Genomic DNA, 23163 nt, shown 5'->3' on the forward strand with positions numbered 1-23163 from the left:
AAAGAGAAAGAAAGAAAAAGAAGGAAGAAAGAAAAAAAGAGAAAGAAAAAAGAAAAAGAAAAGAAAAGGAAAGAAAGAAAGAAAGGAAGGAAGGAAGGAAGGAAGGAAGGAAGGAAGGAAGGAAGGAGCCAGTCCTGTTAAAAAGAAAAGCTTTGGGGCGCCTGGGTGGCTCAGTCGGTTAAGCGTCCGACTTCAGCTCAGGTCACGATATCACGGTCCATGAGTTCGAGCCCCGAGTCGGGCTCTGGGCTGATGGCTCAGCGCCTGGAGCCTGCTTCCGATTCTGTGTCTCCCTCTCTCTCTGCCCCTCCCCCGTTCATGCTGTGTCTCTCTCTGTCTCAAAAATGAATAAACATTAAAAAAAAAAATTTAAAAAAAAAAAGAAAAGCTTCCAGTTTGCTGAGATCAGGCTTGGTTTTCATCCTTTCTGGCGAGCTCTGCCACTGGAAGGCATTCTTGACATTTTTCAGCCTTCTCCCCGTTGGAAGGGTGCTTGCTTGAGCTCTTTTTGGTGCGTCTACCCATATGCCCCCTGTTCTGCATCAAAGGCCATCGTTCATTCCGGGCCTTTGAAGTCAGGCAATATTTCGGTGTTGGTGGGATTTAGCGTTTACTCATAAAAAGCACTGAAAAACTCATACCAGTGCGGATGTGACTCACCAAAATCAAACCCTCGATGTCAGGGTCAGACTCAGTGTTCTTTTTGTTCAGAAAAAGAAAACAAAGCTTCTTGGCTTTAGGTTCAAACTTGTTGTATTAAGATTCCAATGAGTGGGTGAAGGGCATTCTACATACTGCTTGGTCACCCCAGAACCTTCCCTCCTCTGATAGTTCCTTGTGTGTTACTAGGCCGTACGGGGATTTGGTGAGCATCTGTAACCTGGTTTCTGCTTCACGCCTTTCACTCATCTTGAGTGTTCCCCTCAGCACGGATTAAAGAACAGCGTAAGGCCGGGGCGCCTGGGTGGCTCGGTCGATCAATGTCCAACTTCAGCTCAGGTCAGGATCTCATGGTTTGTGGGTTCGAGCCCCACATCGGGCTCTGTGCTGACAGCTCAGAGCCTGGAACGTGCTTCCGATTCTGTCTCCCTCTCTGCCCCTCCCCGGCTCATGCTCTGTTTGTCTGTCTCTCTCTCAAAAATAAATAAACATTAAAAAAAAAAAAAAAAAAAAAAAAAAAAAAAAAAAGGACCAGTGTCAGGTTTAAACAGCACCAGAGCTGACGGTATCTTGAGATCCTGAAGCTTTCCTCACTGCTGCTTCTCTGATGTAGAAATTACGCCTTCCCGTAAGGCTTCAGTGGGGGCTTTCAGATTGGTTTGATTACAATGCAGGGTAAGGAAAACATTTTACATTTTGGCCCGGCATAACATACACACAACTGAAAGGATTTTTAAAAATTGTAAAACAGTGTTTATCCTTTTTTGCAGTGAGGTGCTTTGATGTTTTCTAAACTCTTTGTTTTTTTTAAAATTGCTGGTCACGATTTGCTAAATTGATTTCATGAATAGAATAGGCCTTAAGTCACTGTTTGGAAAACTTGAGATCTATGAGGGATCTGGGCATGGCCTGCACCTCCAATCCAAAAACATGACTGAGTCAGAGAAGTGAAAGTGGGAGCTGGGGGGGGATGGTCATGGGGGGGGTGATCATGGGGGTGGTTGTGGAAGGTGGTCATGGGGAATGGCCATGGAGGATGGTCATGGGGGGGCAATCATGGGGAATGGTTATGGGGAATGGTCACAGTGGTAGTGGTCATGGGCGGATGGCCATAGATGGTCTTGGGAGATGGTCATAGGAGGGGTGGTCATGGGGGGTCATCGCGGGGGGCTAGTTTTCCTTCTTCTCGGTATGTTCTTCCTCCCCACCCCAAACAGCCTTCATTAGCTCCTGTAATTTAGCTCCTCTTGGCTTGTTTGGCTGAAAAATGTTCCTGTTTGCACTGCAGTTGACATTTCAAAGTAAAAACAAATCTAGAACGAGGGTAATAGAATGATTTTTTTCTTTAGGAAACATTGGGGAGGTAGGGAGAAGAGAACCACATGTGCAAATAAATGGCCGTAGTCCCCTTTGTGTTTTGCTTTGCTTTGCTTTTGCAAAGTTTAAGATAAGTGGCAGGCTAGGAAAAGATATTTATAACACGTAAAAGAGGAAGGTTAGCATCCAGACTATATGAATCACTGCTACAGTGTCTAAAAATCCAAAACACAACATGCCAAGTATATGAAGAGGTGGTTCCCAGAAGGGCTATTTTGAGTATGAACTTGATTGATCCATTTAGGGACATCTGGGTGGCTCAGTCAGTTAAGCATCTAACTCTTGATCTCAGCTTAGGTCTTGATCTCATGACTGATCTCAGCTTAAGTCTTGATCTCAGGATCATTGAGTTCAAGCCCACATGGGGCTGTGCACTGGGCATGAAGCCTACTTAAAAAAAAATTCACCGATACATTTAAAGATCTTAGAACAGGGCTTAATTCAAGGAAGTGCTCAATAAATTTGGCTATTATTATTTTTGAAATATCTTTATTAAAATATAATTTGCGTAGCATAAAGGTCATCGGTTTTAAGTGCAATTCAGTGATTTTCAGTAACTGTACTGAGTCATGTAACCATCACCATAACCCAGCTCTAGAACATTTCCATCATCTCAAAAAATGTCCTGTGTCCGTGTATTGTCATTTCCCTTTGTCCCCAACCCTCAGCCTCAGGGAACCGCTAACCCACATTCTGTCTCTTCGCTTTGCCTTTTCTGGATATCTCAAAAAAATAGAATCATACACTCTGTGGTTCTTTGTGTCTGGCAGGTTAACTGTTACTGCTTTTAAAAATCAGGGGCGCCTGGGTGGCGCAGTCGGTTAAGCGTCCGACTTCAGCCAGGTCACGATCTCGCGGTCCGTGAGTTCGAGCCCCGCATCGGGCTCTGGGCTGATGGCTCAGAGCCTGGAGCCTGTTTCACATTCTGTGTCTCCCTCTCTCTCTCTGCCCCTCCCCCATTCATGCTCTGTCTCTCTCTGTCCCAAAAATAAATAAACGTTGAAAAAAAAAAATCAAATCATTATGAAACTCTTTTTTTTTTTATTAATTGAATGCTTTTCCAGTACCTTCTTTTTTTTTTAATTTTTTTAATATTTATTTATTTTTGAGACAGAGAGAGACAGAGCATGAATGGGGGGAGGGCCAGAGAGAGAGGGAGACACAGAATCTGAAGCAGGCTCCAGGCTCTGAGCTGTCGGCACAGAGCCTGATGTGGGGCTCGAACTCACGGACCGCGAGATCGTGACCTGAGCGAAGTCGGACGCTCAACCGACTGAGCCACCCAGGCGCCCCTTTTTTTTTTTAATGTGTATTCATTTTTGAGAGACAGAGATAGACAGAGCATGAGCAGGGGAGGAGCAGAGAGAGAGGGAGACACAGAATCTAAAGCAGGCTCCAGGCTCTGAGCTGTCAGCACAGACCCGGATGCGGGGCTCGAACCCACGGACCGCGAGATCATGACCTGCGCTGAAGTCGGACGCTCAACCGACTGAGCCACCCAGGCACCCCTCCAGTACATTCTTTAAGAAAAAAACAATAAACTATATTTTCATCAGCAATGCATTTACAGTGTCAACGCTGTGTGACATTGCAGAGGGAAATTTTACAGTGGCATGCGGATTAAACAAACACACAGACCTTCTCCTAAATTCTTTGGGAATTTGTGACCTGGTGCAGGGAGTCGGAAGGTAGCACACAACCGCGGCCCCAGCCGCAGGTGCTCCTGGACTGAGATCTTCATACTGCCCTGAAGAGGGACTCTTCACATGCCCTGTTTTTTCCCGTATTCTACCCAAGGAAATAACTCGCTTTTGTATCATTTTTCTTTTTAAATATATAAATGGGGGTGTGTGCTAGAACATTAGGAGGTCCGGTGGTGAGGTGTCAGCGGGCTGTCTCCAGAGGTTTAATCCTCAATCAGGCGATCCCTGGTCTTTACCTGTGCAGCTCCAAGCCCGCATTTGAGAAAAGGCTCCCTTCATTTAAGGAATATGTGACCTCAGGTGGAGAGAGAGGGAGAGAAACATCCTTTCCGGCCAGGCCCCCCATCCGCAAACCCAAGCCAGAAAGTCCTGCCTTCCCTGCCTGCCGTGACTACCCCCGCCCCCCAATCTCCTCCTTGTGCACCTGTCATTCCCACTGTCTTCCTGCAGAGGGCGCTGTTTCTCAGGGTCATAGATGCCATGGGCTGGAGGGGCTGTTCCCACTGTCCTTCTCAGCATACAGCCCCTGAGGGCTCCTGTAGGGCTCCCTGAGTCCTTCTGGGGGAAGCTGATGGTGTCGCTGATCTTTGTTTCTGCTTCAGATGAACTAAAAAACAAAACCGTGTGTGAAAACCAAGAGCTGAAGCTGCACTGTCACCCATCGAAGTTTCTCAACATCTACTCTGCGAGCTACGGCAGGAGGACCCAGGAGCCAGACATCTGCTTCTCAGAAGCAGAGCGGCTCCCCCCTTTTGGTACGTGTGTGTGGTTTTTTTTAAGTTTATTTATTTATTTTGAGGTGGGGAGGGGCAGAGAAAGAGAGAGAGAGAGAGAGAATCCCAAGCAGGCTCACAGCTGCCAGCACAGAGCCCAGTGGAGGGCTCAAACCCATGAACCATGAGATCATGACCTGAGCCCAAACCAAGAGTCTGACGCTTAACCGATGAGCCACCCAGGCGCCCCTGGTATGTGTTACTATGTGGCTATCGTTAGGGTGCTGAGTGGATTAGGGCCCTGACTTCCCCAAGGAAGGAAGCCTGGCAGGGGCTGGTCCCTGGATTAGAGGGAAAGTCGAGGGCAGGGAGGAACCGCCCACGTGGTCCCACCTCCTTCTGACCCACATTCCCAAATCTGTCCGTTGTGTAGTTGCTTCACACCGAGTAGGTACTGAGCGCCAACTGTATGCAGGGCCCCGTTCTAGGTGTGGGGGAGTCATCGGTGACCAACACAGGGTTCACGTGGCACTGACCTTCCAGCAGTGGACCAAGAGGTAATGAGAGAACGAACGATGTGTGTTGTATTTCAGGTGCACACAAGTGCGGAGGGGAAGGGCACATTCGGCGGGCGGGGGGTGGGGGTGGACAGGGAAGGCTGGGGTGTACCACAGAGAGGCATGGTCTCACAGGGTCGTGCTGAGCAGAGACTTGAAGGAGGAGAGGGAGTGAACCTGGGGAGCCGTCAGAGTCACCTGAGGTTATGATTAGTCCGTGCTCTCCAGAACTAACGGGACATATAGACCTGTATCTGGAAGGAGAGATTGATTTTAAGGAATCGGCTCGCACAGTGGTGGAATATGGTCAGTCTGACACCTGCAGGGCAGGTCGGCAGTCTGGGAACTCAGATAAGAGTTGGTGTTCAATCTTGAGTCTGAATTTTGCAGGACGGCAGGCTGGAAACGGGCAGATTTTCTATGCTGCAGCCCGGAGGAAAAGCAGGCCTTCAACTGATTGGTTGAGGCCCACCCACATGAGGAAGAGTGATCTGCTTTACACAAAATCTACTAAGTTCAATGTCAGCCCTATCTTAAAAGTGTCTTCACAGCAGTCTACCCCGGTGTTTGACCAAACAGCAGGGCACCATGGCCTAGTCAAGTTGAGACACAGAATTAACCCTCACGCATGCCAGTCTGTGGTGGGGAAGAGGCCTGATCTTTACCCACCGTGTTACCAGAGAGAACGGGCCCTACTGGGAGTTGCACTTTATTCATCAAAAGTAAAATGAGCTCTGAAATGTATTAAATCGCTACAATTTATTCGTGGATCACATGTGAAATGAAACGTTAATTTTATTTTTTTTTTTTTTTAATTTTTTTTTTTTTCAACGTTTATTTATTTTTGGGACAGAGAGAGACAGAGCATGAACGGGGGAGGGGCAGAGAGAGAGGGAGACACAGAATCGGAAGCAGGCTCCAGGCTCGGAGCCATCAGCCCAGAGCCTGACGCGGGGCTCGAACTCCCGGACCGCGAGATCGTGACCTGGCTGAAGTCGGACGCTTAACCGACTGCGCCACCCAGGCGCCCCGAAACGTTAATTTTAAAAAGAAATTCATACCAAACCAATTATCTTGGATCTGAAAAGAGCGTGATGTGACTCCAGTGCGCAGGCAAGTTCTCGGGCAAAACGAGAAGAGAGAGCAAAGAAGCCGTTCAGGAGGGACACGGGCCACCAAAGCCCCCCAGCCCGGTGTTCTGGGAAGGAAGGCCCTTCTGTTGAGGACGGCAGAGGGTCTTTTGAAGGGGCAGAGCTGGCATCTAGCTGCTCTTGACCAGGTCTGGGGGAGGGGACTCCCGTTTAACAGGCTTGGCTGCCAAGTGGGACAGAGAGGTCTTTGTGAGGGTGGCTTCCCCTCGTATGTCACTGCACGCCCCTCAGCCCACCCCACACCCCAGTGAGCGACCTGTGAGTTCCTGACACTCCAGCGTCCCTCTCGTATAACACCCGCATGCGTTCAGAACGTCTCCAGCCCCTCTGCCCTGGCCCCCGCTACTGTGTCAGGTCTGGGCGCTGGTCATTGTGCCATCTCCCTACTCCCAGCCTGCTTTTCTGCCCAGATGGCCAGAGGCATCCTTCCCAAAGGCCAGTCTGATGGCTGTTCTTCTGAACATCCTGAAATGATCCGGTCTCCTTGGCTGGATACGGGAGCCTTGGTGATCTGACCTACTTCTGCACCAAAGGGACCCTCATCCTTCTTCATCAAGTAATGAGCCAAAGAAAATGTTAGCAGACATCATGGCTAAAAGACAGGTTTCCATAGAGACGTCGAGGCATCCTCAGGTCAACCAGCTGTCCTAATGCCATGAATAACCCTTGTTGATACAGGAAAGGTCCGTGAATGCACGACCGGGCCCCTCACTTAGCGGTTCAGTTTGAGAAGGTTTGAGCCCTGGCAAAGTCACACATGCAAAAGCCACGGGCTCATCCTTCCCCTGTGCCCTCCCACCCCTCACGGGCAAGGGCTTCTGTCCCTTGCCCGTTGACTACACGTGAGGTTGAAGATCAAACTGCCTCACTCGTGAACTACTGCCAAGCCCCGGAGACCGTCTGGGCCTGTGCTCTGCGGTGGGAAGAGGCTCCCAGGGGACACAAAAGGCCCTATGAGGGCTCACATGGAAACCTGGACTATTCCCTCCCATCAGGTCAGCGCTAAAGGGCAGACCCCGGCTGCCCGTGCCGATGTGTTTTCTCCCTTTAGCTGAACGCTGAGAAGCTGTTCACTTCTTGGCCCAGGAAAGCCACACGGGAGGATTATAAACTGCACTTGGCATGATCCCCCCTCCACCAGACCATCCATTTATCCTCTTGTGTAAACGCCTTGATATCACCCACTTTTTTTTTTTTTAAGTTTATTTATTTATTTTGAGAGGGAGGAGGGAGAACGCGCCCAAGTGGAGGAGGGGCGGAGAGAGAAAATCCCAAGCAGGCTCAGCACCGTCAGCACAGAGCCTGACTCGGGGCTCAAACTCACGAACCGTGAGATCATGACCTGAGCCGAAGTCAGACGCTTAACCAACCGAGCCGCCCAGGCCCGCCCGATATCACCCACTTTCGAAAGCACACCTTTTGACACCCTGCCTCCCACTGACTCTGTCCGCACGTCCTCGGCTCTCCTGCACTGAGGGTCTCTCATCCGGCCACTTTGCTCCCTGCTTCTGGGCATCTCTCGCCTGGACCATCCGGACCACCTCCTGACTGGTGTCTCGGCCCCCTCTCCTCCCTGATTCCCTCCCCTCCCTTGGCCCTTTCTTCACTTAGCAGCCGGAGAGATATCATTAAAATAAATCAGATCACCATACCCTCCCACCCCTTAAAGCCCAGCGCTTTGTCCACTGTAATTAGAATAAATCCATTCTCCCAGCTGTGGGGAGAATGGATGAATGAACGAATGAACTGTGGGCCATTCGGCACACTCATTCATAGGCTGGGGCCTGTGCACAAGCTCTTCCTTTGGCCTGGAACGTTCTCACCCCACATCTTTGTGTAGCTGGCCCCGTCTCATCCTTCAGGGATCAAGTCAAATGTCCTTCTGAGACAGGTCTCCTGGGGCTCCCCACCAGCATGGCCTCTTGTCTGCGCGGTCCCGTGTTTGTCTTCATAATGTGGGAACCATCGCATACAGGTCTATGGCCTGTTTCCCTGGGGAAGGGAAGCACCGTAGAGATGGTGTCTGTCTGCTTCCTGCAGGATTCCCAGCAGCTAGAGCAGTGCCTGGCACGGAGCAGGTGCCCAGGTGACTCTTGGCATGCATGAATGAATCCGAGCCTGTCCTAAGTGAGGCGCCCACCCGGAGCTCCCGCAGGTTCATGGTTGCCGGCCCAGAAGGTGGGTCTAGTGTCGTCACGGCTTCCAAACCCTCATGAGTTGCTGGAAATATGGCCTTTTTTTTTTTTTTTTTTTTTTTTGTAATGTGAAATGTTCCAACTTTTCAAACAGTGATTCAGCCAAAGAAAACATGCCTACAGGCCACATCCGGTCCACAGGCTGCCAGCGGGATCTGTGTTCTAAGTTCCCAGTTAGTACTTGGAGCTCAGCAACATGGCTTTGAAGAAGGGGAAAGGGCCGTTTCTTCTCAACCCCGGGGCCTGGCGTGAGCTCTGCAGGATGACAGGTCTAGGGCCGGGTGGTCAGGCCTGCCTGCGGCCTCTGGAAGGTGATGTGCGCACCTTTCCTCTTGTAGGAACCCCGTAAGCTCCGGCCTCGGGGCCTCCCCGGGAGCATGCGCGGTGGAGGCCAGCCGGACCTCAGTGACGTCAGGAAACGCAGCTGATGTGGCACTTAAATACCGAGGGAGGGCATTTCCAGGTCCTTCTGGAAGATGATTGCTACGATCATTGTTACTTTCTTGCACCAGTGCCATAAGTTACATTTAACAGAAATAAGAAAATGGTTCGGGGGCGCCTGGGTGGCTCAGTGGGTTGAGCGCCCGACTGTTGATTTCGGCTCAGGTCTTGAGCTCACAGCTGTGAGATCGAGCCCTACGTGGGGCTCCACACTAGGTGTGTGGAACCTGCTTAAGATTCTCTCTCTCCCTCGGTCCCTTTCCCCAGCTCACACACTCCCTCTCTCTCCCTCTCTCTCCCTCTGTCTGAGAGAGGGAGGGAGAGGGAGAGAGAAATAAGAAAACAGTTCAGCCACAGATGTTACCCATCAAATGAGCAGCTTTTTCCTTTGCAGGGTCTCTTCCAAGTCCTGGTGTGGGAGCACAGAACAGTTTTTACGTATTGGCGATTCTAGAACAGACGCATTTGATTCTGCTCTGAAATTTCACTTCACATCATGGGTGTTCTTCCGTGCGGCCACCAAAATCCTAACAATGCCAGTCCTTTCCTCATATCTTCTAAAAGGGATACAGATCATTGATTAACCATTCCCTAGGGGCTGGCTTATTTTACTGCTTCTGATTTTCGAATATTGTGAGTGATGTATAACAACCTTGGGCTTGTAGCTTTCTCTTTCCTCTGGATTGTTTCCTTGGGATGAATTCCCAGAAGTTTTATACTAAAAGGGGGCGTGGGTATGTTGACAATGCTTTATATGTATCACCAGAACTCTTTTCCAAAACCTTTTTATATCAATTTAAACGCCTAAACAGCAATGTGTAACTCCGGGCTACCTTATGACTCTGGCAGAGGTGTGTGTGATAGTTCTTCGTGGTTCCAATTTAATGGCTATAAAATGGTCCTTTGGGTCTGCCTTTCTTTGAATATTAATGACTTTGAAAGTTTCCCATGTTTTTGTGATTCTTGTATTTGCACTTTGCCCACTGTCACTCTCGCCTTTATTCTTTTCTTTCTTTTTTTCTTTTTGGTGGTGGGACCCTTCATTTTTTTTCATAAACTTTTACATAACAGAGTAGAGATGTGGATCATTTACATGCTTTTCTGCTGTCCCACCCCACGGTATATTTTTTTCTGGACTTGAGTTTGGGTTTGTTATGCGCAGCTGGTTGCTTTTTCGATTCTGTGAATGTTACACGTCAGATAGGTTCAGAAGGAAGGGGCTTCATGGCGGCGGGGAGGAGGACACCCCTGGTGGAAGTCAGGGCGTCTGCACATGACCTCCGACCCCATGTCGTGACGCCATCACGCTCCCATGAGCATCCTCAGGGGATGCTCTAGTGGGACCTGAGCTCGTACTGGACGTTCCCAAGGACATAAAGATGCTCACGCCTGGGCTCAGCAAAGGCTCTGAGCCCATGCCTGGAAGAAGTCAAACAAAGCCTCCGTTCTGTGTTCAGTGCCCTAAGCTGGTCCCATTTGGAATGTATCAGGCAGGCGAGGCCATAGAGAGTCATTGGTCACACACCACACCCTGGCCTTGAACAGGTCTCCCCAGCCTTTTCTCCACAGTGACAGAAAATTCTATTTGTATGGCACAGTAGGGTGAAGGGAGGCGTACCCAATGCCAAAATTAATGGCTGGGGGGCAGCCCGGGGTCCCAAGGGAAATATCCAGCACACCTGTGCCCATTCACTTCTGAAGTTGGGAAATTCTACTCTGAGATGCACTTGGCCTCAGGGTGCAGAGGTTACAGATGCTGGAAGGCTCTTCAAGGCCTTAGACCTTCATCAACACTTTCCTCGATGTCTTCCCAATTTATGCCCAAAGTCCAGTTCCAAAGCCACGCCCACATTTTTAAGAATTTCTTATTACCCCAGCAACCCCCTTTTAAGTATCAAAACATGTGTTAGTTTTCTGTTTCAATGTAGCAGAATACCCCCCAAATTTAATGGCTTGAAATAAAAACAAACATTTATTTTTGTTAAAGTTTCTGTGGGGCAGGAATTCTGGGGTAGTTAGGTTGGGTGGCTGTTGCTTAGGGTCTCCTGGGTTCTGGTAAGGTGGCAGATGGGTGGCCGGCTGGGGCTGCGGTCACCTAAAGGCTGGGCTTCCAACGTGGATCGCTTGTATGGTGGGCGGGTTGGTGCGGTTGTGGGTGGGAGGACTTTATTCTCCTCCCGTGGGTCTCTTGAGTGTCCTGTGATGTGTCAGGTGGCTTCTCCCAGAGCAAGTGATACAGAGAAACAAATGGAAGCCACACGCTGTCACCTCCGCCGTACCATATGGGCCCCACAAACCACCTCTGATTCATTGTGAGAGGAGAGAACACAAAGGGGTGTGAGTCCCAGGAGGTGAAGATGACTGGAGGCCATCGTGAAGGCTGTCGTGGGCTGAATTGTGTGCCCCTAAAATTCATATGCTGGAGTCCTAACCCTCAGTACCTCAGAATGCAACCAGATTTGAAGAGAGGGTCTTTTTTTTTTTTTTTTTTACTTTTATTTATTTATTTTTGAGAGAGAGAGAGACAGAGGGAGGCAAAGAGAGGGAGAGACACAATCCCCAAACAGGCTCCGCATTGTCAGCGCAGAACCTGACAAGGGGCTCCCAGGAACCATGAGACAATGACTGGGTCCAAAATCAAGAATCAGAAGCTTAACCGACCGAGTCACCCCGAAGAAAGGGTTTTTAAAGAAATGTTGAAGTTAAATTAAGGTCATGTGGGTGCTAACCCAATATAACTTGTGTCCTTATAAGATGAGGAAGTTAGGACACAGACACACACCGAGGAAGACCGTGTGTGTGGACAAAAGGAGAAGACGGCCATCTGCAAGCCAACGAGAGAGGCCTTGGAAGGAATTGACCCTGCCGCCATCTTGGACTCCCAGCCTCCAGAACTGAGAGGAGATAGATTTCTGTTGTGCAAGCTCCCAGCTGTGGTACTTGCTATAGCAGCCCTAACAAAGTAATACTTTGAAATGAAAGTAAACTGTGAAATAAAAGGGAAGACACAGAAGGCTGGTGACTAACTAAGCCAGCTGTGAGACCGTCTTCCAAAAGTAAGATCCCGCTGCATACTGGTTCAACCAAGGCTAATCTGGTGTCTTATCTTGAGGGTGTTGACCCTTGGAAGTCACTTCTGAAAGGTCTTCGGGCAAGTCCGATCCATCAGGACCTGTAGGTCTTACTGAGGAGAAGGGAAGGGAAGGTGTGAAAGTGTTTGACCACCGCCGGCCCCAAGTGAACACCAGTGAAACTGCATCTCATCACAGAAGGGAGTGAGCCTTCCCACAGACCTGGGCATGAACTTCAGAAAGTTCCCTTGGCTGGGCGTCCACTGTGACATGTCATTTCCTGCTGCAGTTACATTTTCTGGGTGGGCTCCAGGGATCCTGCTGCTTTCTTAATAAGAGAACGAGAAAAACCACCCAGTGGGCCTCAGAGGCTGGGCTAAGGCCATCCCAAGGCCAAGTGTGGGTGGGCCTCGAACTTTCCAGCCAAAGATTAAGGTGCCAGGGGCCCCCACTGCCAAGACAGAGTCACTTGAGAGCGGCCTAATTATCAAAATAAACACACGTTGTGAGGATTAATTGCCTTCAGTTTCAGTGCTAAACAATCGCGAGAAAAAAATTGAATTAAATGGTTGAATATCGTGTTATCAGATGCATTGGGGGTGGAGGATGGTCTGCCAGGAAGAGAGGGCGCAAACAAAATCAGCCTGAGAGGGAGATAATTGCTGGAAAAAAAAATCCCGCGAACAGTTCAGAGCTCAGTGTCAACAAGGATATGGTCAGACCTGAGTCAGACCTGAATTACCTTGGGCCGCTTCCTGAAAACACACTGTGGGTTTCACTCCGACCAAGATAAATTCTTTTAGTCCCAGGGTAATTTAAGGGTGCAGACACCTGCCTCTGTAAATCACGCTTGTCACAAGTCCTAAGAAAATATAAGGTTTATAGGGTCCTCGTTCCATTCTGGCGGGAGCGTGGATGGGTAGAACTTTTCTGGATGACAGTTCGGCGGTGAGTATCAAAAGCCTTAATATTTTGAATAGCCTTTGACAAAACAATCTACTTCCAAGAATTCCTGCGGCAAGCGTCGTGCTCGTGTGCAAATATTTAGTTCAACGGATGTCCCACACAGGACTGCTGCTTTTTTTTTTTTAAGTTTATTTATGTATTTTGAGGGAGGAGGAGGAGGGGCAGAGAGAGGGAGAGAGAGAACCCCAAGCAGGCTCCACGCTGTCAGTGCAGAGCACAACTCAGAGCTCTGTCCCACACCACGAGGTCACGACCTGAGCAGAAATCAAGAGTCAGATGCTCAGCCGACTGAGCCACCCAGGCGCCCCATACACAACTGCTTCTAAGGTTCCACTCCAGAAACCATCGGAATGATGATTGTATTGAGTATTGAACATAGAGCCGGCGCATCCATAAGATGAAAAACCGTGCAATTCTTCGCAGTGATGTTCGTGTTAAAATTTTCACAGACACATTAACAAATGAGGAAGAAGGAGCATGCAGAGTAATAGGTATATGCCACCATTGAGGGGGAAGGACAGTCACACATAGAAGAGACCAGAAGGAGGTTCCTTAAAGGTTACTAGTTCTTTTCCTCGATGGTTGGATTCGCTGGGAATTTCTGGTTTCCTAGTTTGGGCTTCTCTGGGCTCTTCTAGTTTTCGACTACAAACAGGCATTTCCTTTGTGACAGAAAAAACAACAACAGTTACATCAGACTTCTAGGAATTTCGTAATTCAGACAGCTAGCGACTTCCTCCCAAAGCAGAGACCGTACATCCCATCCTCAGACCTCTTGACTGCAAATCCTGCAGGGTTTGGTGACAGCAGATGGGACCTCTTGAGAGTAAATCCATGGAGTCTGAGGGTGTGAAATGTGCCAATGTAAAAGATGGAGATGTATGGTCCAGGAACGATCTACACCCCCACGGGCCGTGCTCAGGAGTTTCCACGGATCCGTGTCTTGTTCAACCTTTGGGATTGTCAGTCTTCTCAATTTTTAGAGTTTGTCATAATGTTAGCTGTTGTTATAAGTGGACCGAACTTTGTAAGGTCTCCAAAATTCTCGCCTCTGTTCTCTCCTCTTCAAGCTCTTAATTCCTCCCAGTGTGTGTTATTAAAATCGCTTCCGAACCGGTCTCCCCGAGCTTGGTTCTCTTTCTCTCCCGGGGGCTCCCGTACACTGTCGCTAAAGGACAAAAGCATCAGGCCGTCCACTTCTTAGGCTCCATGTTACTTGGAGAGTAACATCTGTCTCTGGCCAGGCGTTCGAAGGCAAACTTTGTCCCTCTCCAGTTTCCTTTTCCTGATCATTCTGTATGGCCTCCCTGCCCGCGTCCACTGTTCCAGCTCCCAATGAGCCCTCTAGCCTCCCCGAGTGACGCTAGCCCACTTGCCTTGGCGTTTATGCCTTTCTTTCTTACTTGCCTCTGCCTAATTCATGCTCTTTCTCCCTTGACCAAGCCCCTCTACTCCGCACAGCCTGTCATGACCACACTCTGGTTCACACTGATCTCTCCCATCTCTGACCCCGGCACCTCTTGTCCTGGTCATTCACTGCTGACGCTCACTCTCTGTTTTCCATTGTTAAGACATCAGGTCTCATGGGGTGGGCGGGGGGGTGGGTGGGTTGTCTCTCCAGCTGCAGCCCATCCTGTGAGTGAAAAGTAGATGTCTTCCGACTTGTCTTCCTGATGGCACATAGCGTCGCTGCACCTCATCCTGTGTGCATGTTAAATTAATATTTACTGATTGCGATGGCGTTGTGCCAGGTGCTGAGAAACATGGCCTCACGTTTATTAGTACGTTTCGTTCATTCATCAGCGTGTTGGGGTTCAAGGATGAACAAGACAGGAAGAGTCCCTGTCCTCGTGGAGCTTATGTTCACGTAGGGGAGATGGATTCTCAAACTAGACAAATTAAATATATATTTTGGGGTTACACATTTCATTTTTATTTTTTTTAAATATAATTCATCGTCAAGTTGACTAACATGCAGTGTATACAGTGTGCTCTTGGTTTCGGGGGTAGATTCCCGTGGTTCATCGCTTACATACAACACCCGATGCTCATCCCAACAAGTGCCCTCCTCCGTGCCCATCCCCCATTTTCCCCATCCCCCAACCCCCCCATCAATGCTCGGCTTGGTCTCTGTATTTAAGAGTCTCTCACGGGTTTGCCCCCCTCTCTGGTTGCAACTATTTTTCCCCCTTCCCTTCCCCCGTGGTCTTCTGTTAAGTTTCTCATAGGCAAATAAAATGTTTTAAGGAGTGGCAAAGGGCATAAGAGAAATAAGGACCTTCGTTCAACTTTCTACATATTTTGCCTGTTCTGTATGCAGGGCCCGTTACATAATTTGCGGGGCTTGACGCAAAAAGGAGGATATGTGACCCCTTGTTCAAAAACCACGTAAGAATTTCAAGGTGGTGACTGCAGGGCGTTACAGTAAGCACCGGACCCTTCTAGCACATGTCAGGAGGCCAGCTCTGCCTATAAGGTACTTAGCCCGTACGATTAATAGGTACTTAGCCTGTACGATTATAGGGTAAAGCATTGATGACGCGGAAAATAACCAGAGAGACCATGTCCGTGAGATTTGAAAGTCAGCTCCGTGTATTTCCTTACAGAAAATAACAAGAGCCACGTGGTGGCCAGATACGGAATGTACCATAACGTTCCCGTTGTTCCCTGCCTTTCAGACTGTCTGTCTTACTCAGCTTTGCAAGTGTTATCCAGGAGGTGCTACGGGAAGCAGAGATGCAAAATCATCGCCAACAATCACCATTTCGGGAGCCCGTGTCTGCCAGGAGTGCAAAAATACCTCTCTGTCACCTATGCCTGTGGTAAGAACGCACCCTCAACAAACTTCTCCACGGAAGACCCTGCCTCTTTGGGAGGAGGTGATCATGGGAACGAAAGGCATTTTCCAGCAGCACGCCAAACTGAGGCTACACCTGGAAGTGTGTTATCTTCCCCAATATTCAAGAGTCTCTTTTTCTATCCTTTATTCTTGTAAATGCTGTTCATGTTAGAAGAGCCGTCCAAGTTCTTGGGTCAGAATTTGTTTTAAGAGTATTTTCAGGGTGAGCCTGGGTGGTTCAGTTGGTTAAGCGTCGGGCTTCGGTTCAGGTCACGATCTCGCGGTTCGTGAGTTCGAGCCCTGAATCGGGCTCTGTGCTGACAGCTTGGAGCCTGGAGCCTGCTTCGGATCCTGTGTCTCCTTCTCGCTCCCTGCCCCTCCCCCGTTCATGCCCTCTCTCTCTCTCTCTCTCTCTCTCTCTCTCTCAAAGAAATAAACGTTAAAAAAAACAATTTTAAAAGCCTTTTCAGCAATCAGATTGGCCGCAAACGGGGAGAATAGGAAAAGAACAAGTGAATGGGGTAAACCTGATGTCGTTGAGAATAGTGATTTTAATCTGAGTGCTTAGGAGGCTCTAAAATGTATGGATACGTCATGCAGGCTCCCGGAAGTATTGTTTGGGTCCTGGTTAACCTCCCCGTCTCGGTGTTTGGCTCTAACTCTCTCTGCTGCCATTCTATCTGCAAACCCACAGCGGTGAGTCAACAGAGCAAATCCTCACCCTAAAGCCATTAAAAATGTTACAAGGCAGCATGTCTCGGTTTTCCGGTGTCTTCGAGCAAGAAAATGAAATGCTTGGTTCATTAGATTCCAACTTTGTAAAGCTACCTCAAAGTGAACCGGCACTAATTAACTCCCTGCGGGTGCGGCGGGTTTCTGGTTTGTAATCCTGACGTGTGGACTGTTCATCCCGAAATGATTCATAGGAGCAAAGGGAGAGCACAGAGTCCCGCATCTGAGGAGCCCCGTCCCTGTGCTCGTGGCAACCCCTTCTCCTGCTGGCCAGTCCTCCCTTTTTCTCTCTGTAGCATATTCAGGGGTGACTCACAGATCACCCAGGTCACCCGTTAAGGCACGCGAAGCAGTTGGTTTTGGTCTAGGCACGGAATCGCGCAACCCTTAGCACAATTAACTTAAGAACCTTCTCGTCGTCCCCGAAGGAAACCCTGCACCTTTAGCCGCGACCTCCAATACACCCCCACCGCCCCGCCCCAGACAACCACCCATCTACTTTCTGTCTTTATGGACTTGCCTCTTCGATGGCCCGTATAAATGGAATCACGCAATGTGCGGTTCTTCCTTTGTGTCGGCTCTTTTGCGTAGCGTGTCGCCAAGGTTCATCCATGTTGTAGCACGTGAAAGTACGCCCTTCTTTTTTGTGGCCTCGTGCTATTCTGATGCGTCCCCTGCCTCTTGTATCCTGAGCTCAAAACGTTGGCCTCTGCCGCGCCAAAGCCGTCATGGGTCCAACGAAGTGGCTGCATCAGCGCATTCCCGAAATAATAGCACCCACGCTTGCGCTGCGGAAAGCGTGGTTTTACTTCCCCCCTCAAGCTTTACTCCTGCTCCCATGCTGTAGCGTTGAACCCCCTCTGGCTGGGGTTCCCCAAGAAGCCACACAGATCACTCTGAGGTTCTAGTAACGTCAGACCTCTGCAGCTGAGTGTTGCGGGACGTTAGCCTGCGGATGTGGGGGATCTCCCGGTGTGCCTTCGAGAAGGAGGTGAGCGCAGGTTCTCTGGCTGGGGCTCTTAGCTGAGAGAAGGTGGGCTTTCAGGGCCTGGACATCATGCTTCAGCTCGAGCTTCTTGTCCCTCGTTCGTTCATTCAGCGCATCGTGGGCACGTTCCCTGGGTCAAGGTGGTTTTGGTGCCAGGATTCTGTAGTTTAAAAAAAAAAAAGGCACAGTCCTTGTGCTGGGGATTATCGGTTGAGGGAGAGAGATGGGCACTTAACTAAGCAAACAAGCAGGTGAATCTGCCAGGCTCATGCGAAGCACCAAGTAGGAGGGAGGCAAGGAGCTACAGAGGTCAAGGTGGCATCAGGCAGCTCCAGGGAACGGGCTGGGGGCAGGCGACCAGCTAGAACAGGAGCCACTCGGGCTGAGCAGGCCTGGTGGCCATGGCAAAAATAAAAAATCAGGTGGATTGGAGAAGGGTTTGGAAAGTGCGAAGGCAAGACAGACGCTGAGGACTCCTGCCTGGTGGAAGGATTGGCGCCCGGAGAAGGCAGAGAGATGGGGTGTGGCCTTACACGGGCGTCAATGTCACAACGGGACAGGAGGCTCAGGGAGCAGAGGGGGGGCTTGCTGTTCTGTCGCACGGCCTCGGTCTTCTCTGAGTATAAGGTCATCAGCTGTGAGGACAGGGGAGGGAAGACGGTTTGAAAAGATGGGGGAAGGTATAAAGTGAGGCTCGTGTCAGACTTCTTGGGGGAGGACACTGGTCTGCCCGGGGGCGTGGTTCCTTCCAGTGGGACCAGTTGCTTGAGACCAGATGTGAGACCAGGCTCACTGGTCAAAGACAAAGGAGGGAGAGAGTTGGGGTGATCCCAAGTGAGTGATCACAGCGGTGGGGAGTGGGATCCCAGCTGCAGACAGGAGGGGGCTTCAGGAAGAAGGGAAGGTAGGGTCAGTGGAGGGGTCTGGACGAGGTTGAGAGCTACAGAGGGAGCCACCTGAGGGACGGAGGCTGAGGTCAGAGACGGGGTTTGCAGCTTGGTGTTAGATCTGGGGCAGTGGAGGTAATGGGATGTTGACCGTGTCCTTCCCGTCTCCCTAGGACATGCCCCCTTGTCCGCCAGTGCGGTCCCAAGATGTATTCCAAAGGGAAGGGGTGCCTCGCTGGGAGGCAAGCTAATGCCCATCCCCCACCAAGCAGACACTTCCTAAGACACCTTCTCATCACCTTCTAAGTGGCTGGCATTTAAAAAATGTCCCCCTCTCCACCCTCGGCCAGATGGCTCTTCTCGGTGCAACCAGAATCATTAAAAAATGATTTGCAATGTCTGAATATTTTATAGGTCACCGAATGGGAATGAAAAGGTTTCCATTTTTAAAAATTTTCTCCCAATGGATGTGGACGTGGATACAAAGACCGAGGATTGTCAATCATTGATTTCTAATTGAATCTGTCTTAGGACCCTTCAGGTGTGAGTGAAGGAATGAACGTGAGTGGGTTTAAGCCAAAAAGAGGGTTGAGGCAGGTGGGCATCATGTGGCTAGAAGCCCATCTTCAGAAGACAGGGCTGGGAAGCAAGGCCTCAGGAGGGGCTGAAGCTCCAAGGTCATGGCAAACATCTCTGGCATCTCTCTTCTCTGCTTCTCATGGCACTTCTTCCTTATTCTTTCTCTCTCTCTCTTTCTCTCTCTCTCTCTCTCTCTCTCTTGCACACACACAGCCTGCCTGTGAGCTGAGCTGGATCGTATATGGCCACCGCCACCGCCTGAATCATTTTCGTGTCCCATTTCTAGCAATATGGAGTAATTCCAAATTTCTTTTTTTTTTTTAAGTTATTTATTTATTTTGAGGGAGAGAGAGACACACAGGCGGGGCAGAGAGAGAGGGAGAGATAGAATCTCAAGGAGACTCCACGCCATCAGCACAAAGCCGGACGCGGGGCTCAGACTCACGAGCCATGAGATCGTGACCTGAGCTGAAACCAAGAGTTGGACACTTAACCGACTGAGCCACCCAGGTGCCCCCCAAATTTCTAACAGAAAGATATGTAATTGGCTGGGCTGGGGTCAGGTAGCCTCCCTCCTTTGATCAGCCCTGACCAGAGGCCATGTGATGTGATTGTAAACACGGATGCCTGGAGAGAGGGGCCCAGCCAAACTCCACCCAAGTCAAGATGCTCCTGGGGCGCCTGGGTGGCTCAGTTGGTTGAGTGTCTGACTTCAGCTTGGGTCATGATCTCACAGTTCATGAGTTCGAGCCCCGCATCAGGCTCTGTGCCTGGAGCCTGCTTCAGATTCTGTGTCTCCTTCTCTCTCTGCCCCTCGCCCACTTGTACTCTCTCAAAAATAAACATTAAAAAAAAAAAAAAAGATGCTCTTACATAAGAGGATCAGAGAAGACCCACCAATACCCTGCTTCTAACTGCAGCGTCTGATCCAGATTTGGGATTCTACCCAGCAGTCTTGCTGTGCCCACACAGGGGACAGGGCACCCCACCCTGTGGGGGGGGGTGCTTTAGGGACAAATACTGAATATCAAGCTGAGGGCCCTCATTTCTATAGAAACACATGCCACTCATCACTGCTGTGACTCAGGCAGGGGGACGAGGTGCCTCACCCACAGCGACCACGATTGCACTTCATGGTTGGGGGTTGGGTAGGGAAATTGCGGTGAGCAGTTATTGTCTCTGCTCTGGGAGCTGAGGGTGCCCGATTTGAGGACAGGAGGGATGGTGGTACCAGGATTTGGGGGCGAGGGAAACAGGGGCCAGGATTTGGGGACAAGAGGGATACTGGTACCAGTATTTGGGGGCAAGAAGAATGAGTGCTAGGATTTAAGGGCAGCAGGAAGGGGGGTTACCAGGATTGGGGAACAGGAAGGATTCAGTGCAAGGATTTGTAGGTGCTCATGTAGTCTAGGCTCCTACCTAGAAGGAGAAGTTTAGCAGAGATACCATTTTTTCTCCAACACGAAGAATCCTTTCGCACCCTAAGTTCAACCTGGAGAGACTTCTTTCCTTCTCTTTTTGGGGGGGGGGGGCGGGGGGAGAGACTTCTTTCTTAAGGTCTGCACGGACCGAAGCTTGACACAGAAGATTTATTCAGGGGGGAAAAGAACTCAAGGTGGTTGCCCTGCCCAAATTTAGCGAATCGTCTTCTCTGGTTTCACCTAGACAGACTCACAGGGACTATGGGAATCACCTTGCCGTCTTTATAATCCTTTATCCAGTTGCCAAAGGCTGAGCGTGCCACGGACAGCACAGCATCACGGAAGGATCGAGGGCATGTGTGCCCAAGACCAGGAGCGGAGGCGCTACCTCTCCCCAGGCGAACGGTGCATCTCTGAGCCTCAGTTGTCCCATCTGCGGGAAAGGGGATGAGACGCGTCTTCACTCCGTGAAGACTGCCCGAGATGCACCGTTGGATCGCTGAGCCCGGGGTCCAGCGCGTATCAGGAGCTCCACGAATAACAGTTTGCTCGTGGTCTTACAAATGCATCTAAAATGGAGAGAGTCAGGCTTGCGGGGTGGTAGTAAATCGCATCCCAGCTCCTGTTGTTATTTTCAGGTTCCTAACCCACTCGCGGGGCCGTCGTCATGTAGTAAGTGGGCAAGTTTCCTGACATGAGCCTGTATCACGCACAGCAGTTTAATGTCTGGAGGGCCGGGTTATTCTGCAAAGCTCCTCTGGACTGTCCTTCCTCCCTGAGCTCTTCGTCTGTCTCCAACTGCAAAGCCTCTGGCATTTGCAGTGAGCCCAGCCCTGCTCAGGCCGTATCTTGAGAACAAGGTGAGAGACAGATGTGAAAGAAGTGTCATTCCTGGCAGGGAGGACTTAATCCTGCCAGGGAATCAGGGGCGTCCTTCTCAGGCTGCAGAGGCTATTTCGTCAGAAAGCATTTTGTGGCAACCCGGTTCGGTTCTCTGGGGCGCTGCCCTGGTCCCTGGGTCAGCGATATGGCCGTGGTCAGCCGAAGGGCATTCCTGGGGGGCCCTGGACAGCTTCTGCCGCCTCCTGTCATCGTCACCTAGATGTGACCGTCCCTGCCGATGGGCGCGAAGGCACCAGGGTCTCCTGCGCACGGAAAATCCACAATTTAGGAATGTTCTCTGGTTGTTGGTCCTGGGACATCCCTAAAAGAATTTAGTTAAGCACTTTGAGAAAGGAAATGAGCTTTTCTTGCTGCTGAAGATGTCTTCCCAGCTCTTTTTTAAAAATCAGTGCAGTTGAACTTGGACGGTTTACGTTGGCTCACTCCTGTTTCCTGTTGCCACTTCTCCCAGATACCAGCTGGGCTAACGAACAAACAAAAATAAGCAATTTTCTGCAGGAAAAAATATTTGGTTTCCTCTCGCTTCTCCTAGCTGGCTGTGGTGCACTTCGCCTTCAGAAGTCTTGTTCTGCCCTCTGCTTTCGCTCACGCTGCAGTCCTGTCTGCTTTGCCCCAGGGCATCTTGAGATCGGATGGTTTATTCTTAGGGTCAGTTCTGCAGAATCTTTAATCCACTTCCAAAACAGTCTGTTTTGCTGCCCCCTCTCATTTGTCTATTGTCCTTATAGTACTTAGAGGATCATTCTAGCATGCGGTCTTAGAATTCTCTTTCAGGCTTATTAAGGAAGCGAGTGAGGACTGAGAGCCGTGGATGAAAAGCAGAGGAGGAGCTGGGAGAGCTCTGTGGTGGATTCCGGGCTGATTACAGTCATCTTGTTTCACTGAATCTCCGAGAAGTTCGCGTTCAGAGTTAACAGCGTTAGTTATTGAGGTGTCATTTACATACCTTAAGATTCACCCGTTTTAAGTAAAAACAGTTCAGTGCGTTCTAGGAAATTGACAGAAATGCACAACCAGCACCAAACTGCAGTTTTTTAAAACTTTTTTAAACAATGTTTCGTTTATTTTTGAGAGAGACTGAGAGAGAGAGAGGGAGAGAGCACGAGCAGGGGAGAGGCAGAGAGAGAGGGAGACACAGAATCGGAAGCAGGCTCCAGGCTCTGAGCTGTCAGCACAGAGCCCGACGCGGGGCTCCAACTCATAAACTGTGAGATCATGACCCGAGCTGAAGTCGGATGATTAACCAACTGACGACCCAAGCATCCCTGAATTAAGATATTTCTTTTTGGTTTTTAGTTCCCAAGAACATACTCACAGCGATCGATCCAGCTGTTGCTAATCTGAAACCTTCTTTGAAGCAGAAAGACGGTGAATATGGTAATTTTTCTGGCTTACTACCAGCATTTTTCTTTAAGTGAAGGTAAACAGCCCCATGTGACTGCAGTCGGGTGACATTGGTTGGACAGGGGATGTCAGGAGGTCATTGGAGTTACCAGCTCTGGTGATGGCAGGGCTGTGGCGATCGGTTGCAAACGGTGGCTGGCGTTTTGCTTTGTTTTTCAAATTATAAGTGGGATAAAACCTCTTTCCATTCCCTGCTTATTTCCCAAACAAAGTACCACCTGGCAAAAGAGATCTGCTCGGAAACAAATTTGGGGTTCCTGGACGATGGGCCTCCTGGAAAGAGGACCCATCGGAAATGCAGGTGGGCCAGACCGAGGCTGGGCGTGAGGACTTCCAGAAGCCCCTCTCCTCCCTCCGGTTTTCACTGGGCTCTTGTAAATAGGAGGGCGGGGGTGAACATTTTAGTTTTCTTATCCGATCGAGAATGGAATTCAGCCCTTTGGGACTCCTGATGGGAACCACAAAGTTTCTGTAGAGCATCGAAGATGTTGCACATTGTGTGTTGAAAGTTTTATATTACTCTTATTACATTTATGAGGTCTTCTGTCCCTAAATCGAAAAGTGAAGTATGCTTGA

At 49.8% G+C, this 23163-nt stretch overlaps 1 protein-coding gene across 4 annotated transcripts in view; it reads left to right on the plus strand.

Moving 5' to 3' along the window:
• Nucleotides 1–23163, plus strand: part of EVA1C (eva-1 homolog C) — a 77728-nt gene that overhangs the window by 44815 nt on the left and 9750 nt on the right. For 3 of the 4 annotated variants that reach the window (XM_086675854.1, XM_086675858.1, XM_086675857.1), the window contains exons 4-6: nucleotides 4343–4495; nucleotides 15513–15656; nucleotides 22480–22560. In XM_086675854.1, coding sequence (XP_086531980.1) covers nucleotides 4343–4495; nucleotides 15513–15656; nucleotides 22480–22560 — 378 coding nt within the window. The remainder of the gene's footprint in view (nucleotides 1–4342; nucleotides 4496–15512; nucleotides 15657–22479; nucleotides 22561–23163) is intronic. The other variant, XM_086675856.1, reaches the window with a different exon arrangement.

This window comes from Puma concolor, chromosome C2 (genome assembly GCF_028749965.1).
Source record: "Puma concolor isolate L17-30 chromosome C2, mPumCon1.1.hap2, whole genome shotgun sequence".
NCBI classification, from domain to species: Eukaryota; Metazoa; Chordata; class Mammalia; order Carnivora; family Felidae; genus Puma; species Puma concolor.